Here is a 21,111-nt window from a genome sequence, read left to right on the forward strand (position 1 = left end):
TGGTTCAAATCTCTGGGCTTGCCTGGTCAAGACACATTCAGGAAGCAACTACTATGAGTTGATGTTTCCTACTTCTCCCCCCTCTTTCTCTGTCTCTCTCTGTCTCTCTCCTCTTACTCTCAAAATAAATAAATAAATAAATTCTTAAAAATATAAAAAATAAAACGCCTGGTGCAAGCGTACCAAGACAGACCAAAAGCCAGTTTGGCACTGGGAAGGGTTGGAGTAGGGTTTTTATAAGTTAGTCAGGGGTCTTGGAAAATGCAGCTGACATCACTGCCTCTATAGGTACAAGGTAATACTGTTTATATGTGGATTGGAGTGATGCCACGGTTCCTCCCAATTGTTTATTTCCCAGCTCAACTGTCCAAAGGAGGCCTGTGCTAGTTCAAAGGTTCCTGGGGTGGCTGGTTTGCCAAGCCTTCAAACAAGCCAGTCCCGCCTCCTCCCACCAGATTGCAGTCTCTCTGCCCTAGTGACTAGGCTTTCACAAACAACTATTGTTATTTAAACTTCCCTAATTGTCAGGTCCTTCCCAATGCAAGCTTTCCCTTACATTTCTGCAAAAATAAACTTTTTGCTACATTTCAAAGTGAGGGCCAGAAAGCCATTCAGTGAGATAATAACAAGCCTCACAATTGGAGCTCTGGATTTAAAGGTACCCTGAACCCAAACCTTGCACCTAGAAGCGCTTTCTCTCGACATGCAACCTTAATGTTTAGCCCCAGATGTGCTATTTAATTTCTTGATCTTATAAGTAATAAACCTGTATGTTTTTAAAGTTTCCTTACAGTTATTGCTGAAGGGCATCTTGTAATATAACAACTATGATGTCTGTTTCATCCACATTAGATGTTAATAAGCTGAGATCAGAAAAAAACAATATTTAGTATAAATGAATGATTTAATAATGTCAATGTAAGAAACTCCCAAACCTGTAAGAATATTTATGAGTTTATCTGAGGCATACTGTTGACAATTGCAGGGAAACAGAGTCTCAATGGGTTGAGAAAATGCTCTGGAAAATGATGATTTCACCAGTATTTATACATTAGAATCAAAGGAAAAGACATAAGGGGGTTACATGAAATTGATTGGTGAAAGATTAAGAAGGTTGGAGAAAGCAAAGCAGGAAAATATCTGAGATTGTTTAAAAGTAAAATGTATATACTGAAACTTCTTTTACACAGGCAGGCACAAGATAGTTAAGTTAAATAACACGGTAATAAAAACAATGAGTTTTGTTGGTTTCTGTTCTGGTGGGAAGCTTGCTCTTGGAGGGTGGGGGGGAGGTGGCAGGAAAAGAAGATTACCCTTACATTTCAAGGATATGTTATCAGGTACATTATTGTAGATTTAAAAGACAACAGACATTGTGTAGTTTGTCTTTTTATTCTATTCTTATTGTCTTTAGCTGTGCAAAAGCTTTTTAGTTTGATATAGTCTCATTTGTTTAAACTACACAATGGGAGAACATATTTGACAATATGTCTGATAAGGGGTTAATAACCAAAATTTATAAAGAACTTGTAAATCTCAACACCAGAAAGACAAACAATCCAATCAAAAAATGGGCAAAAGGAATGAATAGACACTTCTCCAAAGAGGACATACAGATGGCCAATAGGCATATAAAAAAATGCTCAACATCACTAATCATTAGAGAAATGCAAATTAAAACCACAATGAGATATCACCTCAAACCAGTCAGAATGGCGCTCATCAACAAAACAACACAGAATAAGTGCTGGCGAGGATGTGGAGAAAAGGGAACCCTCCTGGACTGCTGGTGGGAATGCAGACTGGTGCAGCCACTCTGGCAAACAGTATGGAGATTCCTCAAAAAATTAAAAATCGAACTGCCTTTTGACCCAGCTATCCCACTTTTAGGAATATACCCTAAGAACACCATAGAACTGTTCCAAAAGAAGAAATGCACCCCCATGTTTATGGCAGCATTGTTCACAATAGTAAAGATCTGGAAACAGCCCAAGTGTCTGTCAGTGAACGAGTGGATTAAAAAGCTTTGGTACATATATACTATGGAATACTACTCAGCCATAAGAAATAATGACATTGGATCATTTACAATAACATGGATGGACCTTGATAACATTATACGGAGTGAAATAAGTAAATCAGAAAAAACTAAAAACTATACAAATCCATACATTGATGGGACACAAAAATGAGACTCAGAGACATGGATAAGAATGTGATGGTAATGGGGGGGGCAGGAAGGAGAGAGAGGGTGTGGGGGGAGGGTAGGGGCACAAAGAAAACCAGATAGAAGGTGACAGAAGACAATTTGACTTTGGGTGAGGGGTATGCAACATAATCAAATGTCAAAATAATCTGGAGATGTTTTCTCTGAACATATGTAACCTGATTTATCAATGTCACTGCATTAAAATTAATAAAAATAAGATCCAAAAACAAAAAGACAACAGACAGACTAAATTAAGGTAAGCAATGACTTTTGTTAGAGAAAAATACCTCCTTAGGATGTGACTACACACCATGAACTGCTTTTAGTTAGAAAGTTTAAATTTCGGACTATTCTATGTGGTTATTTTAGGTCTCTGAGTTTGTAAGGTTACCATACAGGCCTCCCTTTAGTTTGTCAGGTTCAACATGTGGCTCCTTTTTCGTCCGCAATAACAACAATAACCTTTTGTGGAAACAAATGAAAGATTTAAAAAATGACTGTAAAGCCAGTAGCTGCCATCGTGGCTATTCATATGCAAGTTCGCATTGGATTCGGACAGTCAGTAAAGAAACAACGGAGCCTAAAGCTGATGGGCCATCATCTTTAATCCTAGCTTGCACCCAGCAGGCAAGTAAAAATACACACTGGGCTCCAAAACCCACTCATTCAGGGCTCACAAAGCTACTGATTTATCCAAGTTTTCCTAGAATCAAAGGTTTCTAGCTTACCAGCCTTACTCACCTCTGTTCCCCATCTCCTTCCTTCTCCCTGCACAAACTCTGCACAAACTGGCTTTTTCTTCAGCACTCTGCCATCTTGGCTGCTTCTCCTGGCTTCCTGCACGTGGCCTTTCTCTGCTCACCTCTCTGTTATCATCTCTAATGCTAATCTCAGGAGCTGAGAGAGCAAGCTCCCGGTCTGCCCCACTTTATAGTGCAGAAATCAAAACCTTTAATCCAATATACAAAATAGGGAAGTCTCTAATACAAAGTAACTTATTTGAGGCATGATGGGATTGTACCACCCCACATCAAAAAGGATGGGAAAGGCTTAGTCCTAAAACCAAGCCCCAGGCTACAAGGATCCTGCCTGCCCACAGTCTGCCCTCAACACACATTAATACAGGGGTCCCCAAACTTTTTACACAGGGGACCCCATTCACTGTCCCTCAGACTGTTGGAGGGCCGGAGTATAAAAAAAAACTATGAACAAATTTGTAAGCACACTGCACATATCTTAATTTAAAGTAAAAAAAACAAAACAGGAACAAATACAATATTTAAAATAAAGAACAAGTAAATTTAAATCAACAAACTGACCAATATTTCAATGGGAACTATGCTCCTCTCACTGACCACCAATGAAAGAGATGCCCTTCCAGAAGTGTGGCGGGGGCCGGATAAATGGCCTCAGGGGGCTGCATGTGGCCTGCGGGCTGTAGTTTGGGGACCCCTGCATTAATACAATCATGCCCATCCCAAGCAATCACCTGGGCACAGGGTTCAATGTGGGCAGCACCATCTTTAACAAAGTGAGCATAATATATTTTATCTACCCAACAATGACCAAATGATGGCCCTGGCTGGCTAGATCAGTGGTAGTATCAGCCAGGAGTGTGGATATCCTGGGTTTGATTCTCGGTCAGGGCACACAGGAGAACCAACCATCTGTTTCTCCACCCTTCTCCTCCCCTTCTCTCTCTTTCTTGCTCTTCTCCTCCAGCCATGGTTCAATTGGTTCAAGTGCATCAGCCCAGATCTGAAGGCATTGAGAATAACTCAGATGGTCCAAGTCATCAGTCTCAGATACTTAGAATAGCTCTATTGATTCAAGCATCAGTCCCAGACTTGGGTTGTTGGATTGATCCTGGTCCGGACTCATGTGGGAGTCTGTCTCTCTATCTCTCCTCCTGTCACTTGGAAAAGAAAAAAGAAATGACCAAATGAGACATCTAGATTTTAAAATGCAATACTAGGTATGAAAAAATATTTATTGAATGAGAGTAATAACAGATTATACACTGAAAAAAATGATAGCTATACTTAAACACATTACAGTAGAGGCTACCCAAAATGAAGCCAGAGAGAAAGCAAAATATTAAATAAACACTATGAAAATAGTCTCAGTGATCTGTAGAACAATAACAAGCTACATACTATACATTTAAACTTAAATGTGAGTCCAAGTTGAAAGTAGAGAATATATGAGGCAGAAAAACCATTGGAGGAAATGTTAGCAGAATTATTTTCAAATGTATATATTTTTAAAAACCTATAATTCCAAAGATATAAGAAGCTAAGATATTATAAGCAAAATAAACAGAGAAGCAATTAAATCAAAACACAACACAATTAAAATTTTGAAAACCAATGGTAAAGAGTAGTCCTTAGCAGGTAGAGATGAAAGACACTTTATAAACAGATGAAGAAGATATTTACTACTGATTTCTTGCAGATAAAACACAAGTCGTGCCCTGGCCGGTTGGCTCAGCGATAGAGCGTCGGCCTGGCATGCGGGGGACTCAGGTTCGATTCCCGGCCAGGGCACATAGGAGAAGCGCCCGTTTGCTTCTCCATCCCCACCCCCTCTTTCCTCTCTGTCTCTCTCTTCCCCTCCCGCAGCCAAAGCTCCATTGGAGCAAAGATGGCCCGGGCGCTGGGGAAGGCTCCTTGGCCTCTGCCCCAGGCACTAGAGTGGCTCTGGTCTCAGCAGAGCGACGCCCCGGAGGGGCAGAGAGTCGCCCCCTGGTGGGCAGAGCATTGCCCCCTGGTGGGCGTGCCGGGTGGATCCCGGTCGGGCGCATGTGGGAGTCTGACTGTCTCTCCCCATTTCCAGCTTCAGAAAATTAAAAAAAAAACAAAAACACAAGTCGTAAGACATTGTTTTATGTCAACCCATAGCTATATATCCAGCAATAATATCCTTGATTAATAGATGTTATTTTATTGAATGTTGTATAATTTTTTAAGAAGTCAATTTTATTCATTTACACATTGTACATGAGTGTTTAATGTGCCTAGTATGTAAATGATATTGTGTAAGTAGGATACTGACAAAGGTGTATTTGTAATTTCAGTGGATAGTGATATTGCATTATATATTTTTTACAGTTAAACTGAGGTAAGAAATGTATTTGACTTTTCCCAATGGGATATTCTGAGAATAATTAACAAGAATCCGAGGCACTCTCTCCATCAGGTAATTATGTGCAATGTTTTTTTATCCTTGCATCAGATTAACACTTAAACAAAATGTGTGTCAAGAGGATAGAACAACACTTACATACGTTCCTCAACAACTGATGGGGATTAAAACAGTAGGAAGTCAAAGCAGATTTGCCACTCAGGTGAGTAGAAAACACTAGTTTGAAAATTTCTCAGGGCAGACAGCTTAAACTGTATTATCAACAAAGATTTTGTAGAGCATTGTGCACTGAAAAATTGTTTCTTCTTTGCAAAATACTTTTCTGTCATTAATAGAATTAATGTATAGGACAGACCTGACATTATCAACCATACATTTGGACCATCGTCGTTTTCAGATGAATTTACTACTTAGGTAATCTATGGTAACATGGGGTTTTGGCTATCTTTATTTACGAGTGTCTCTTCCATCTCACTATTAATTACCTACATATTCAGGGTAACCTTCATATAAAGGAAGTGTTGTATTTGTAAGATTATATTCTGAAGACATAATGACTTTATTTAAATCCTGATCCTACCATCTATTATCTCAGTGGCCATGATTAATTTATTTCACTCCCTGTTCCTCAATTTCCTTTCCTTTTAAATGGATATGATCATACGATCCACTGACTGGAACTATATTGTGGCTCATAGGAGGTAATATACATAAAGTGCTCAGAAAAGTGCCTTAATCCACACTTGGCTGTCATTTGTAAATAATTAGAATGAACAAGTCTTTTTTATGCACATGAAGAATGCATGATTGAAAAATCGTTAGGAGATGTGATTCCATAGGCAGAAACAACAGGTGTACAAGTGAAGGCCAAGATATTAATAACCAAATCCTAAGAATTAACATATCATGGCCTTAGATTTTTGTATAGGGTAAACAAGTTGAACTTATAATTAAAATACTGAAATATATGTGTATATATATATCTATATTAATATATTATATTAATAATTTATATCAATATACAAATATTATATTTATATATTTATATTATTTACATTTATATTATATATACATATATGTATGTGTATATACATATATGTGTATAGATAGATATATAGATATAGACATAGATATAGATGATATAGATATAGATATAGATATAGATATAGATATAGATATAGATATAGATATAGATATAGATATAGATATAGTGGTCATATTTTTTCCAATCACTCCACAAACAGTTAAGAAAATTATTTAGCCTTGTTACTTTAAACAGGCATGATGACTGTCAGTAATGTAAAGTATATGTTTTAGGTGTCTGTGTTTATTTACTTTAGATATTTAAAAAGCTGAAATAGAACAGAAAAGACTTTTGACATACTTAAAATGACTTTGGATCAAAAATGGATGTTAAAATAACTGTATCAAAACAACCACTTCCAAATTTTTTACTTCTTTAAAGCATAGTTTACCAAAGTTTCGATGAATGTGCGGATTGTATCAGTCTGAGAAAATCAAGAGTGATGCTATCATCTAGGAATGCTTGAAGACGCACACTTGGGCCTTACTATTTGTGGCAAGCCCCCCAGACACTTCTACCGGAGCCGATGTTGTGGCAAAGTGCAGGAAGGCAAAAGCAGGGTTATTCAAGCAGCAGGTTACCTAGGTCACCCAGGGCTTTGGAAAAAGGAATTTACAGGTATGAGAGAGACTGGCTCTTTCACTAATGTAGCTGCCATACATTTATTCAAGATGGATGTCATTGAAATGTATGTCTTGACAATCAAAAAATTATTGTCAGAAACTTGCAAGACAATCAAAAAAGCTAACTGTCAGGCACTTACACTACAATGTGAGTGTAGATATGTATAGTTTTCAGCCTGATAGGAAGAGGAGTTCCTATTTATCATTTAAGACAAAGAAAGGTCTTTGTATCTCATGCACTGTGTATTAAATTCTCTTAGAAGATAGCATCTCAAATATAAGTATTGATTTTATACCTTATTCAGGTTACCAAGAAGAACCACATGGAGAAATGCAATCATACTGCAATGACCATGGTGACTGAATTTATTCTCATGGGGATCACTGATAACCCAGGGCTGCAGCCACCTCTCTTTGGAATCTTCCTGATCATATACCTGGTCACAGTGACAGGCAATCTGGGCATGGTTATCCTGACCAATTTGGACTCCAAGCTACATACTCCCATGTACTTTTTCCTTAGACATTTGTCAATTACTGATCTTGGTTACTCTACTGTCATTGGCCCCAAAATGATGGCAAACTTTGTGGTACACAAAAATACAATTTCCTACAATTGGTGTGCTGCCCAGCTAGCACTGTTTGAGATTTTCATCATTAGTGAACTGTTTATTCTATCAGCAATGGCCTATGATCGCTATGTAGCTATCTGCAAACCCCTTCTCTACATGGTCATCATGGAAGAGAAAGTTCTCTGTATGTTGGTACTTGTACCCTATCTCTACAGCACACTTGTGTCGCTAGTTCTTACAGTTAAATTATTTAGACTGTCCTTTGGTGGTTCTAACATCATTCGTTATTTTTACTGTGACTGCGTCCCTCTGCTATCCATGCTCTGTTCTGACACACATGAACTAGAATTGATCATCTTGGTATTTTCAGGCTGTAATTTGCTCTCTTCCCTCTTGATTGTTCTTGTATCCTACATGTTTATTCTTGTGGCCATTCTCAAAATGAAGTCAACTGAGGGCAGGTATAAAGCCTTCTCCACCTGCAGCTCCCATCTGACAGTGGTGGTCGTGTTCTATGGGACACTATTGTTTATTTACTTGCAGCCCAAATCAAACCATACGTTTGATATTGATAAAATGGCCTCTGTGTTTTACACCTTAGTGATCCCTATGCTGAATCCATTGATCTACAGCCTAAGAAACAAAGAAGTAAAAGAGGCACTGAAGAGAACTTTAACTAATCAGTGTAAAATCCTCTCTTAATATCTTAATATTTAGTTTGCAAATGTAGGTCTTTGTTTACTGTTCTGTCAATCCAATTATAGCATTAAAAGGTAGAAATGTTTCACCAGGCTAACTTTTCTTCTTCATTTAGATAAAATATTTCCTCTTACACCCCCTCCCCTCATAGTGTTCTTCACTTCAATTAAATAAATAAATATTGTAGCCAGATAATTTAAGTTCCCAGCTATTTTTCAAGGTCAGGTTGGAACTTACATTATTTAGAAATAAGGCAAATCACACCAAATTTTTGTTTGAATTTAAACGTGCAGAGATTTATTTTTTTATCTTTTTAAAAAATTTTATTTATTCATTTTTAGAGAGGAGAGAGAAAGGGAGAGAGAGAGAGACAGAGAGGGAAAGAGAGGAGAGAGAGACAGAGAGAAGGAGCTGGAAGCATCAACTCCCATATGTGCCTTGACCAGGCAAGCCCAGGGTTTCGAACTGGCGACCTCAGCATTTCCAGGTTGACGCTTTATCCACTGCGCCACCACAGGTCAGGCAAAACGTGCAGAGATTTAAAAAATGTCTTAAATATTTGAAATGATGTAACGCTAATAAGAAAATTAGTAATATATATTTTATAGTAGTCACTGTGTATTAAAGATAAAGAAGATTGAGCCATGAAGAATGTGTAGGCAAGACAAGAGGGAAGAAACTAAGTAAATGTGTGATTGATATAATACTATTTCAAGAATCTAGGCTTCTTAACTATTAACAAGACAGTAGAGAAAAAAAAACAGTATTTTCAGCAAGGATGCTAAAGAAACTAGATTTCCATCTGCAAAAGAATGGAGTTGGATTCTTACCTTACACCATTCACAGAAATAAATTTAAAGTGGATTAAAGACTTACATGTAAGAACTAAAACTAGAAAACCCTTAGAAGAAAACAGAAAGTTTTCTGACAATGGATTTGGCAATGATTTTTGGATAAGACACCAAATGCAGAGGCAACAAATAAAAAATAGACAAATTGTACTTAATCCAGATAAAACTTGCACATCAAAAAAAAAACAAACACAACATTATCGACAAAGAAAAAAGGCAACACACAGAATAGGGAAAAATATTTGCAAATTATGTGTTTGATGATAAATTACTACCCAGAATATTTAAAGATGTCCAACAACAAAGTAATAAAGACAAACATTCTAATTTAAAAAATGAGTGAAGAACTTGAATAGACATTTCTCTAAAGAAGATATACAGGCCCTGGCCGGTTGGCTCAGCGGTAGAGCATCGGCCTGGCGTGCGGGGGACCCGGGTTCGATTCCCGGCCAGGGCACATAGGAGAAGTGCCCATTTGCTTCTCCACCTCCCCCCCTCCTTCCTCTCTGTCTCTCTCTTCCCCTCCCACAGCCAAGGTTCCATTGGAGCAAAGATGGCCTGGGCGCTGGGGATGGCTCCTTGGCCTCTGCCCCAGGCGCTACAGTGGCTCTGGTCGCAGCAGAGCGATGCCCCAGAGGGGCAGAGCATTGCCCCCTGGTGGGCGTGCCGGGTGGATCCCGGTCGGGCGCATGCGGGAGTCTGTCTGACTGTCTCTCCCCGTTTCCAGCTTCAGGAAAAAAAAAAAAAAGAAGATATAAAGATGGCAATTAGTACAAGAAAGATGCTCAATATCAATAATTATTACAAAAATGCAAAGCAACATCACAATGAGATTCCAGTTCACACCTATTTAGATGTGTTACAAAACAAAGTAAACAAAACTAATGTTGGCCAGGATGTGAAGGAATTTGAACCCTTGTACATTGTTGGTGGGAATGTAAAATGGTACAGCTGCCGTGAAAAGAGTATGGTTGTTCCTCAAAAACTTAAAATTAGATGTATCATATGATCCAAAATTCAATTTCTGGGCATTTCATCCAAATGAATAAAAAGGATTAGAAAGATATTGTACATTCATATTTATAACAGCCTTATTCACAATAGCCAAGAAGTAGAAGCATCTTATATACCTTTATGTTTATTGATGGTTGAGTGGATATACATGTACCACAGAATATCATTCAGTCTTAAAAAAGAAGGAAATTCTGAGAGATGATACAAGATGAATTAACCTGTAGGATATTAGGCTAACTGCTATAAACCAGGTAAAAAAAAAAAAAAGAAAAAACAACTACTGTGTGATTCCATTTACAAGCTAACTGGACTAGTCAACCTCGTAGGAACAGAAAGTAGAATGGTGGTACACAGAGGTTGAGCCAAGGGGGAATGGGGAGTTAGTGTTTAATGGTTTAATGAAGACAGAATTTCAGTTTGGGAAGATTATAAATTCTGAGATGGATTGTGGTGATGAGTATATAGTAATGTGAATGTAGTTAATGCCACTGAACTGGTATACTTAATATTGTAAAAATTATTGTTGTGTTTCCTTTGCCAAAATAAAGAGGTTAACTGCAAATATGTCTGAGAGATAAGGTACTTGTGAGTAAATAGCTGTATGTAAAGAAGCTTGGAAATAATGTGGACTTAAACCTGGAAAGAAATGAGGTACGCAGGGTTTCTCATATTTGGCAAAATTCACAAAATTGAATGGCATTGGGATAATTTTATAGTAAATATTCTATGACTCATTCAAGATTTAAATATACAAGCATTCAGACAATTAACTGATAACTTCAGAAATCAAGCTCTGCATTCATACTCTTTCTAGAAGCAAAAAGCAAACTCTTAAAAATATATTAGTAAAAGTTTGCAAGCAAAGAAAATTCTGTAATCCAGAAAAAAAAATCACAATACATCATATTTCCTGAAACTTTTTTATTTGAAAATTTATCATCAGCTTCTTTCTTGGCCAGAAAAAACATTATTTTATTGTTTTAATCTTAATTATTAACATACAACTGTGAAGTGCACGACAATCACTTTGTATTTGGCCATCCTTTGATGGAAATGTTGTTATTTTTAGGTTTTTTTAAAAAAATTTTTGCCACTATAAACAATGCTGTACTATGTAGCCTTGTGCTTATAACATGACATAGTATTTTTTTATTTCTTAGATAAACAATAAGGGTTCTTTTAAATCCTAATAATATGTGGTTAAATAAATGTTTTACATATATGCATAGTAATTTGAAAAGCAATAAACACAGAATAAAGGCTATACATTGTGACTTTCTTTTCCCCTAATATTTTTCTTATTTTACAAGAAAGGATAGTAACATTTTCTGACACATAATTTTCATTATGCTATGATACAATTTCAACTTGGCAGTAATAGGTAAGTAATTTCAATAATAGGTCCAGACTGTCATGTCACAAAGGACACTCAAGGGGTGTCTGATTGAACTCCTAGAGGAAGATCTGGTTAAGGAACCAATCCCTGGTGGCATCTTCCCCAAGGATGTAAAACTTGGGGATTCTAGAATCATCTGTGCTTCAGAGCTAGGCTATCGAAGGTTTATAGAGCCCCATAAATTTCTACTGACACAGCCATGTAGAAATTCTCACTGAGACCCTGAAGCAGACTGTCCATTAGAGGTAAGCAGAAAATATTGTCTTATTTTTGTATCCTGGTCTTTGAAAGATCCCAATAGGACATCATATATAATCAAATACTACAATACTTAATGTAAGGTTTGTTCCCAAGATTTATAACTTGATTGAGGAATACAAGGTGTTGAATATGATCCAGCTATTTATGTTTCTAAATCAGAGCTGACATCATTATGTCTCATGTTCTTAAATTATATCACTACTGAGGCAATGAATATTTGCTCACCGAGATTACATATATCATAGTTTTATTTTTGCAGTATTAGCTAAAAAGAAAACTGTATATTTCACAAGATAACCAATGAAAGAAAACTGGATACACAAATACTCAAACTCTAAATGATACACTTTTTTGAGACTATAAGTATTCATCATTAATTTTTCTCAAGAAAATTTTCCAATAGATGTGATAACACGCAGACAAATATATAGAGAGAAGCATAATATGTTATCAATGAGTATTGATACTAACTTAGATAAGCCATCTATCTGATAGCAAAATGTATCTGCAAATATTTTAGTTGAGAAGGTCTCATAATGAAGGACTTCTATTTGAAGAGAGATGATACATAAACAGGAACGAAACGTAAAGACACTGCAGAATCCCAGATCCTGGATTGATAGGACGGAACTTTTATAGTATTCTCAAGGAGAGAAGGAAACCAGGAGGAGAATGTTCATTTACAAGGTTACTCTGACATCCACTGACCTAAAATGGGATGCTCATAAATAAATTTACTTTCTGTATCTTTAACCTCATAATATTTTGATAAAAGTATTCTAAGTACATAGAAATTATTTCTACATGCACTTTTCTAAGACTATTATTGTTATTCAATAGCCATAAAACATTGGTGTAATAAAGACACAATTCACTTAATTCTCCCAGTTACTCATTAGTATGCATAAAAAGTGTGAAAATGCCCAGAGTATGATCAGAATGACATCAGTAAATGCTGCAAAATTTCAGTCTGTAAGCCTCATTTGACATAGTGTTCCTTTCTGGATCCTGAATGTATGGATCCAGTGCTACAGAGGGTGAGCAGACTTCTTTCAGATAGCATGCCACCTCTCACTCACAAAAAAATGAAGTAATATCTCAGAAGAATCAATATAAGTCAGGAACAAAGAGCCAGAAATGAACATTTATCTTCAATGTATTCTTAGTAGATTACTGTGACTATAAAAACGATATGGAACTGATTTACAATACATTAAAAATGAGGCTAAGGCACATCTGAATTATTCTTTGAAAAGCTTAGATTATCTATCTTAATTACTCAAAGAGCTTTAATGTTTTGATATTTTTTTCAGAAAAAAGTCATAGGCACATGCTACAGGATGGTGATTACAAGAGGGAAAGGGTGAGGAAGGTAGACGTGGATAAAGGGTGGATGGACGGTGATGGAGGGAGACGACTTGGGGTGGTGAACACACAGTTCAGTGTACAGAGGATATATAGAATTGTGCATCTGAAACCTACATAATTTTATTAACCACGGTCACTCCAATAAATCTAATTAAAAATTAGCTTTAATGACTACCACTGAATACCTGCTAATCTGAGAGAATCATGACATAAAGACCCAGAAGAAGACAATCATCAATGACAGTTTTAAAGAAAGACTACCTAAGAAGTAGAAGAGGAGAATGAATGCTTAGGCTGTGAAAGCATTTATGGAAATCGGCAAATAATCCACTATGAGGCTTGAAACAGAAAGTTTGGGGATGTATATAATGTTTGTGATTTAAAATGGTTGAGTATTAAAATGTATTATTGCAATCTAATATGAAGGCTATAACCAGGAAAGCACCAGATTTCAACAGAAATAGAAGAGGGATATAATTCAGAAGTGTTTGTGTTGGCTGATAGGTGATATGGTGCCTGAGGGAGACAGTGGAGAGAATGAAAGCTGCAGAGAAAATATTTAAAATTGTAAACATAGAAAATGCAAGATAGAAAGATGGGTACTGCAAATATCAAAGGAGACACTCTGTAAAGTATATGATTGTCTAAAGCAGGGGTAGTCAACCTTTTTATACCTACTGCCCACTTTTGTATCTCTGTTAGTAGTAAAATTTTCTAACCACTCACCGGTTCCACAGTAATGGTGATTTATAAAGTAGGGAAGTAACTTTACTTTATAAAATTTATAAAGCAGAGTTACAGCAAGTTAAAGCATATAATAATAATTACTTACCAAGTACTTTATGTCAGATTTTTACTAAGTTTGGCAGAATAAATCTTTATAAAACAACTTACTATAGTTCAATCTATCTTTTTATTTATACTTTGGTTGTTCCGCTACCTCCCACCATGAAAGCTGGAACGCCCACTAGTGGGCGGTAGAAACCAGGTTGACTACCACTGGTCTAAAGCAATAAGCCATACACATGAAACCAATATGAAATAATATTAAAAGCAACCTGCCTTTGAAAATAAAAGGAGCATGGAAGGGAACACAGAAGCAATATCCGGCAGTGTAGTGTTTGGTTATAAAAAGAAAGCTAAACTCTCAGAGAGTCTATTCCTGCATGGAAAAGGATGGATTGATCAAGGAATATATAAGGAATTTTAGTTACAAATTTTGGAAAAAAGATCTTGAAATAAATGGAAAAATATGGCATCATCATTTAATTGATGTTTCTTAAGTATCTGCAAGCCCCCCGCACACACACAGGTGCTCCAAATGTAAACATTAGCTTGCTTGACTCATCAGTATATAAAGTTTACTTTGTCCCAAATATCTTTGGATCACTTCATCTTAAACCATAGCTTCTAAAATGCAAAAAAATAAAATAAAATAAAAAAATGAAAGAAAGAAAAATAAATAAATAAATAAATAAATTTTTGGCAAAAAAGTCACAAAATTCTTTTCTGTTCTATACCCCTGATTCTGTCATTTTCTAATATCTTCCTTTTACAACTTATAATATGAATTATTTTGGAAATATCTTTTTTTTTTTTTTTTTTGGTCTAGATTTTTTTTTTTTTATAATTTGATTTTTTTAATGGGGTGACATCAATAAATCAGGATACATATATTCAAAGATAACAAGTCCAGGGTATCTTGTCGTTCAATTATGTTGCATACACACCACCCAAAGTCAGATTGTCCTCCGTCACCCTCTATCTTGTTCTCTCTGTGCCCCTCCCCCTCCCCCTTTCCCTCTCCCATTCCCCCTCCCCCGCGTAACCACCACACTCTTATCAATATCTCTTAGTTTCACTATTATGTCCCACCTACGTATGGAATAATACAGTTCCTGTTTTTTTCTGATTTACTTATTTCGCTTCGTATCATGTTATCAAGATCCCACCATTTTGCTGTAAATGTTCCGATGTCATCATTTCTTATGGCTGAGTAGTATTCCATAGTGTATATGTGCCACATCTTCTTTATCCAGTCATCTATTGACGGGCTTTTTGGTTGTTTCCATGTCCTGGCCACTGTGAACAATGCTGCAATAAACATGGGGCTGCATGTGCTTTACGTATCAATGTTTCTGAGTTTTGGGGATATATACCCAGTAGAGGAATTGCTGGGTCATAAGGTAGTTCTATTTTCAGTTTTTTGAGGAACCACCATACTTTCTTCCATAATGGTTGTACTACTTTACATTCCCACCAACAGTGGATGAGGGTTCCTTTTTCTCCACAGCCTCTCCAACATTTGCTATTACCTGACTTGCTAATAACAGCTAATCGAACAGGTGTGAGGTGGTATCTCATTGCCGTTTTGATTTGCATTTCTCTAATAGCTAAAGAAGATGAGCATCTTTTCATATATCTGTTGGCCATTTGTATTTCTTCCTGGGAGAAGTGTCTATTCATATCCTCTTCCCATTTTTTTATTGGATTGTTTGTTTGTTGTTGAGTTTTATGAGTTCTTTGTATATTTTGGATATTAAGCCCTTATCTGAGCTGTTGTTTGAAAATATCATTTCCCATTTAGTTGGCTTTCTGTTTATTTTGTTATCAGTTTCTCTTGCTGAGCAAAAACTTCTTAGTCTGATGTAGTCCCATTCATTAATTTTTGCCTTCACTTCTCTTGCCTGTGGAGTCAAATTCATAAAATGCTCTTTAAAACCCAGGTCCATGAGTTGAGTACCTATGTCTTCTTCTATGTACTTAATTGTTTCAGGTCTTATGTTTAGATCTTTGATCCATTTTGAGTTAATTTTTGTACAGGGGGAGAGACTGTAGTCCAGTTTCATTCTTTTGCATGTGGCTTTCCAGTTTTCCCAGCACCATTTATTGAAGAGGCTTTCTTTTCTCCATTGTGTGTTGTTGGCCCCTTTATCAAAAATTATTTGACTATATATATGTGGTTTTATTTCTGGACTTTCTATTCTGTTCCATTGGTCTGAGTGTCTATTTTTCTGCCAATACCATGCTGTTTTGATTGTCGTGGCCCTATAATAGAGTTTGAAGTCAGGTATTGTTATGCCCCCAGCTTCATTCTTTTTCTTTAGGATTGCTTTGGCTATTCGGGGTTTTTTATAGTTCCATATAAATCTGATGATTTTTTGCTCTATTTCTTTAAAAAATGTCATTGGAAGTTTGATGGGAATTGCATTAAATTTGTATATTGCTTTGGGTAATATAGCCATCTTGATTATATTTATTCTTCCTAGCCAAGAACAAGGTATATTCTTCCATCTCATTATATCTTTTTCGATTTCCCTTAACAATGGTTTATAGTTTTCATTATATAAGTCCTTTACATTCTTTGTTATGTTTATTCCTAAGTATTTTATTTTTTTTGTTGCAATCGTGAAGGGGATTATTGTTTTGAGTTCGTTCTCAGTTGTTTCATTGTTGGCATATAGAAAGGCTATTGACTTCTGTATGTTAATTTTGTATCCTGCGACCTTACTGTATTGGCTTATTGTTTCTAGTAGTCTTTTTGTGGATTCTTTGGGGTTTTCGATGTATAGGATCATATCATCTGCAAAAAGTGATACCTTTACTTCTTCTTTTCCGATATGGATGCCTTTTATTTCTTTGTCTTGTCTGATTGCTCTGGCTAGAACCTCTAGTACCACATTAAATAAGAGTGGAGAGAGTGGACAACCCTGTCTTGTTCCTGATTTAAGGGGGAAAGCCTTCAGTTTAGTGCCATTTAATATGATGTTAGCTGATGGTTTATCATATATGGCCTTTATCATGTTGAGATATTTTCCTTCTATACCCATTTTGTTGAGAGTCTTAAACATAAAATTGTGTTGTATTTTATCGAAAGCCTTTTCTGCGTCTATTGATAAGATCATGTGGTTTTTGTTCTTTGTTTTGTTGATATAGTGTATTACATTAAGCGTTTTACGTATGTTGAACCATCCTTGAGATTCTGGGATGAATCCTACTTGATCATGATGTATTATTTTTTAATATGTTGTTGTATTCGATTTGCTAGTATTTTGTTTAGTATTTTAGCATCTGTATTCATTAGAGATATTGGTCTGTAGTTTTCTTTTTTTGTGCCATCCTTGCCTGGTTTTGGTATGAGGGTTATGTTGGCCTCATAAAATGTGTTTGGAAGTATTGCTTCTTCTTCAATTTTTTGGAAGACTTTGAGTAGAATAGGAACCAAGTCTTCTTTGAATGTTTGATAAAATTTGCTGGTATAGCCGTCAGGGCCTGGACTTTTATTTTTGGGGAGGTTTTTAATGGTTTTTTCTATTTCTTCTCTACTGATAGGTCTGTTTAGGCTTTCTGCTTCTTCTTGACTCAGTCTAGGAAGGTTGTATTTTTCTAGGAATTTATCCATTTCTTCTAGGTTGTTGAATTTAGTGGCATAAAGTTTTTCATAGTATTCTACAATAATTCTTTGTATATCTACGGTGTCCATGGTGATTTCTCCTTTTTCATTTTGGATTTTGTTTATATGAGTTCTTTCTCTTTTTTCCTTGGTAAGTCTTGCCAAGGGTTTGTCAATTTTGTTGATCTTTTCAAAGAACCAGCTCCTTGTTCTATTAATTTTTTCTATAGTTTTTCTGTTCTCTAATTCATTTATTTCTGCTCTGATTTTTATTATCTCCTTTCTTCGGCTGGTTTTGGGTTGTCTTTGTTCTTCTTTTTCTAGTTCCTTAAGGTGGGAAGTTAAGTGGATCACTTGGGCTCTCTCTTGTTTGTTCATATATGCCTGAAGCGATATGAACTTCCCTCTTATCACTACTTTTGCTGCATCCCATAGATTCTGATATGTCGTATTGTCATTTTCATTAGTCTGTATATATCTTTTGATCTCTGCACTTATTTCTTCTTTGACCCATTCATTTTTTAAAAGTATGTTGTTTAGTTCCACATTTTTGTGGGATTTTTTTCCTCTTTTTTGCAGTTGAATTCTAGTTTCAAGGCTTTATGATCAGAAAATATGCTTGGTACAACTTCAATTTTTCTGAATTTGCTGATGTTGTTTTTGTGGCCCAACATATGGTCAATTCTTGAGAATGATCCATGTACACTAGAGAAAAATGTATACTCAATCACTTTGGGATAAAATGTCCTGTAGATGTCTATCATATCCAGGTGCTCTAGTGTTTTGTTTAAGGCCACTATGTCTTTGTTGATTCTCTGTTTGGATGACCGATCTAGAGCCGTCAGCGGTGTATTGAGGTCTCCAAGTATGATTGTATTTTTGTCAGTTTTTGTTTTAAGATCAATAAGTAGCTGTCTTATATATTTTGGTGCTCCTTGGTTTGGTGCATATATATTAAGAATTGTTATGTCTTCTTGATTCAGTGTCCCCTTAGCCATTATGAAATGGCCATTTTTGTCTCTGAGTACTTTTCCTGTCTTGTAGTCAGCATTATCCGATATGAGTATTGCTACACCTGCTTTTTTTTGGATGTTATTTGCTTGGAGTATTGTTTTCCAGCCTTTCACTTTGAATTTGTTTTTATCCTTGTTACTTAGATGAGTTTCCTGTAGGCAGCATACAGTTGGATTTTCTTTTTTAATCCATTCTGCTACTCTGTGCCTTTTTATTGGTGAGTTTAATCCGTTTACATTTAGTGTAATTATTGATACTTGTGAGTTCCCTATTGCCATTTTATATCTTGCTTTCTGTTAGTTTTGTGTCTTGTTTGATCCTTCTCTTTCGTTTTTCTATCTTTTGTTTTTATTTGGTTGTATTCCATACATCTTTCCTCTGTTGCTATCTTTTTTATCTCATGTGCTTCTGTGGTGTTTTTTTCAATGGTGGTTACCTTTGAGTAATGAAAAGGGTCCCTACCCTGTTCATTGTAGCAAACTATTTTGTGAGTACTTTTGCACTCCATTGTCCTTTGCTACTGTTAATCTCCATCTTCTCCCCCTCTTTCTTTTTGTTGTTGTCACAGTTTAAATTTGGTTTTATTGTGTTCTTCTTGGAGCTTTTACTTGTGGCTCTGTTTTTTTTTTGTTCTTTGTATCTGATTGTAGAACCCACTTTAGTAATTCCTGGAGTGGGGGTTTTCTGATGATAAATTCCCTCATCTTTTCTGTATCTGTGAATGTTTTTATTTCTCCTTCGTATTTGAAGGATAGCTTTGATGGGTATAGTATTCGTGGCTGAAAGTTCCTCTCTTTCAGGACTTTAAATATTGGGGTCCACTCTCTTCTAGCTTGTAGAGTTTCTGCTGAGAAATCTGATGATAATCTAATGGGCCTTCCTTTATATGTTGTATTCTTCTTTTCCCTGGCTGCCTTGAGAATTTTTTCTTTGCTGTTTGTTTGTGTCAGTTTCATTATGATATGCCTTGGAGTAGGTTTGTTGGGGTTAAGAAAACTCGGAGTTCTGTTTGCTTCTTGAACTTGAGGCTTTAGTTCTTTCCACAGGCTTGGGAAGTTCTCATCTATTATTTGTTGAGTATGTTCTCCATTCCATTTTCTCTCTCCTCTCCCTCTGATATACCTATTATTCTTATGTTATTCTTTTTGATGGAGTCAGATAATTCTTGTAGGGCTATCTCATTTTTTTTAATTTTTGAGTCTCTTTCTTCTTCTCTCTGTTGTGCCTCAAGTTGCTTGTCTTCTATTTCACTAATCCTCTCTTCTATCTGACCTGTTCTATTAGCTAAGCTTGTTACTTCGTTTTTCAGCTTGTGAATTGAGTTTTTCATCTCTGTTTGATTTGTTTTTATAGTTTCAATTTTCTTGGACATATATTCTTTGTGTAAATTGAGTTGTTTTCTGATCTCCCTAAATTGCCTTTCTGTGTTTTCTTGTATATCTCGGAGGATTTTTAGGATTTCTATCTTGAATTCTCTGTCATTAAGATCCAAGGTTTCCAATATATTAAATTTTTTCTCCATAGATTTTTCCTCATCTAGCTGTGTTACCTCTCTTTCTTTTGTATCCATGATATTCGATTTTCTCTTCCTTAATGGCATTTGAGGGTGGTTTTGTTGATAGTATTAATGAGATTTAATAAAGAATAAAAAGTTAAAAAAATAACAATAAAAAAAATAAAAAATCGAAGAGTTGTTTTTTTTTAAAAAAAAATTAATAATGAAATAAAGAAAAATAAAATAAAAATTAAAAAAAAAGGAAATTATTCCCCCCCTCCTTTTTTCCTCTCCTCTCCTCTCCCCTGTTTTTTGAGAAAATCTTGTGGTGGACTGTGAATTATAACAAACAATGCCTGTGATGGAGGGCCTGAATTGGGGAAAAGTAATAAAGGGGCAAAAAAAAAAAAAAAAAAAAAGAAAAAAAAAGAGCGTATGGACCCACAAAAAGCAAATAAGGAAAAAATTTGCGTCAAGAATGAAATGATTTGCTTTTAGGTATTGGTTGTCTAAGAGTTATGATGAGAGGAATAAGAGGAAAACGGAAAAATGGGGGGACAAATTAAAAAATTACTATTGTATTTAGTGGAACAAGAACTAGATAATATGGCAAGCCAGGGATGAAAGCACTGCTAGTGAGTTAAAAAGGTGAAGTAAAAACCCCCCAAAATGCCACAAACATAGGTTTGAGTCCCAGATAAGATAATTTGTTTGTTATTGAGGTTTGAATGAGAGGAGATGTAAAGGAGAAAGGAAGAAACTAATATAGAGGGAGAAAAAAAAGAGAGAGAGAGAAAAAAAAGAGGTAACCACTAAAAGAAGAAAAAAGAAAGGAGAGAGAGAGAGAGTTAAGGGTTTTAGAGAGCAACCCTCATAGAGAGAAAGGAAGAGAAGAGAAAAGATAATGGGAGATGTAACACTTATGGGTAGTGTAGTTCAAGGAGAGGAGAGAGTAAGACCGGTAGAGAGTTAATCGGCCAAATTGGAG

The 21,111-nt window shown here is 35.9% G+C and overlaps 1 protein-coding gene across 2 annotated transcripts; it reads left to right on the forward strand.

The window, feature by feature from the left end:
• The first annotated feature begins 7,383 nt into the window (after nt 1–7,383).
• Nucleotides 7,384–9,443, forward strand: OR8K1 (olfactory receptor family 8 subfamily K member 1). Of its 2 annotated transcripts, XM_066253947.1 has the most exons (2): nt 7,384–8,289; nt 9,399–9,443. In XM_066253947.1, the coding sequence occupies exons 1-2, from the start codon at nt 7,384–7,386 to the stop codon at nt 9,441–9,443; spliced, it is 951 nt and encodes a 316-aa protein (XP_066110044.1). The 2 variants fall into 2 exon arrangements, with proteins under 2 accessions (XP_066110044.1, XP_066110043.1); XM_066253946.1 differs by lacking the exon at nt 9,399–9,443 and having other exon boundaries at nt 7,384–8,359.
• Nucleotides 9,444–21,111: the final 11,668 nt, after the last annotated feature.

Source organism: Saccopteryx bilineata, chromosome 1 (genome assembly GCF_036850765.1).
Source record: "Saccopteryx bilineata isolate mSacBil1 chromosome 1, mSacBil1_pri_phased_curated, whole genome shotgun sequence".
NCBI classification, from domain to species: Eukaryota; Metazoa; Chordata; class Mammalia; order Chiroptera; family Emballonuridae; genus Saccopteryx; species Saccopteryx bilineata.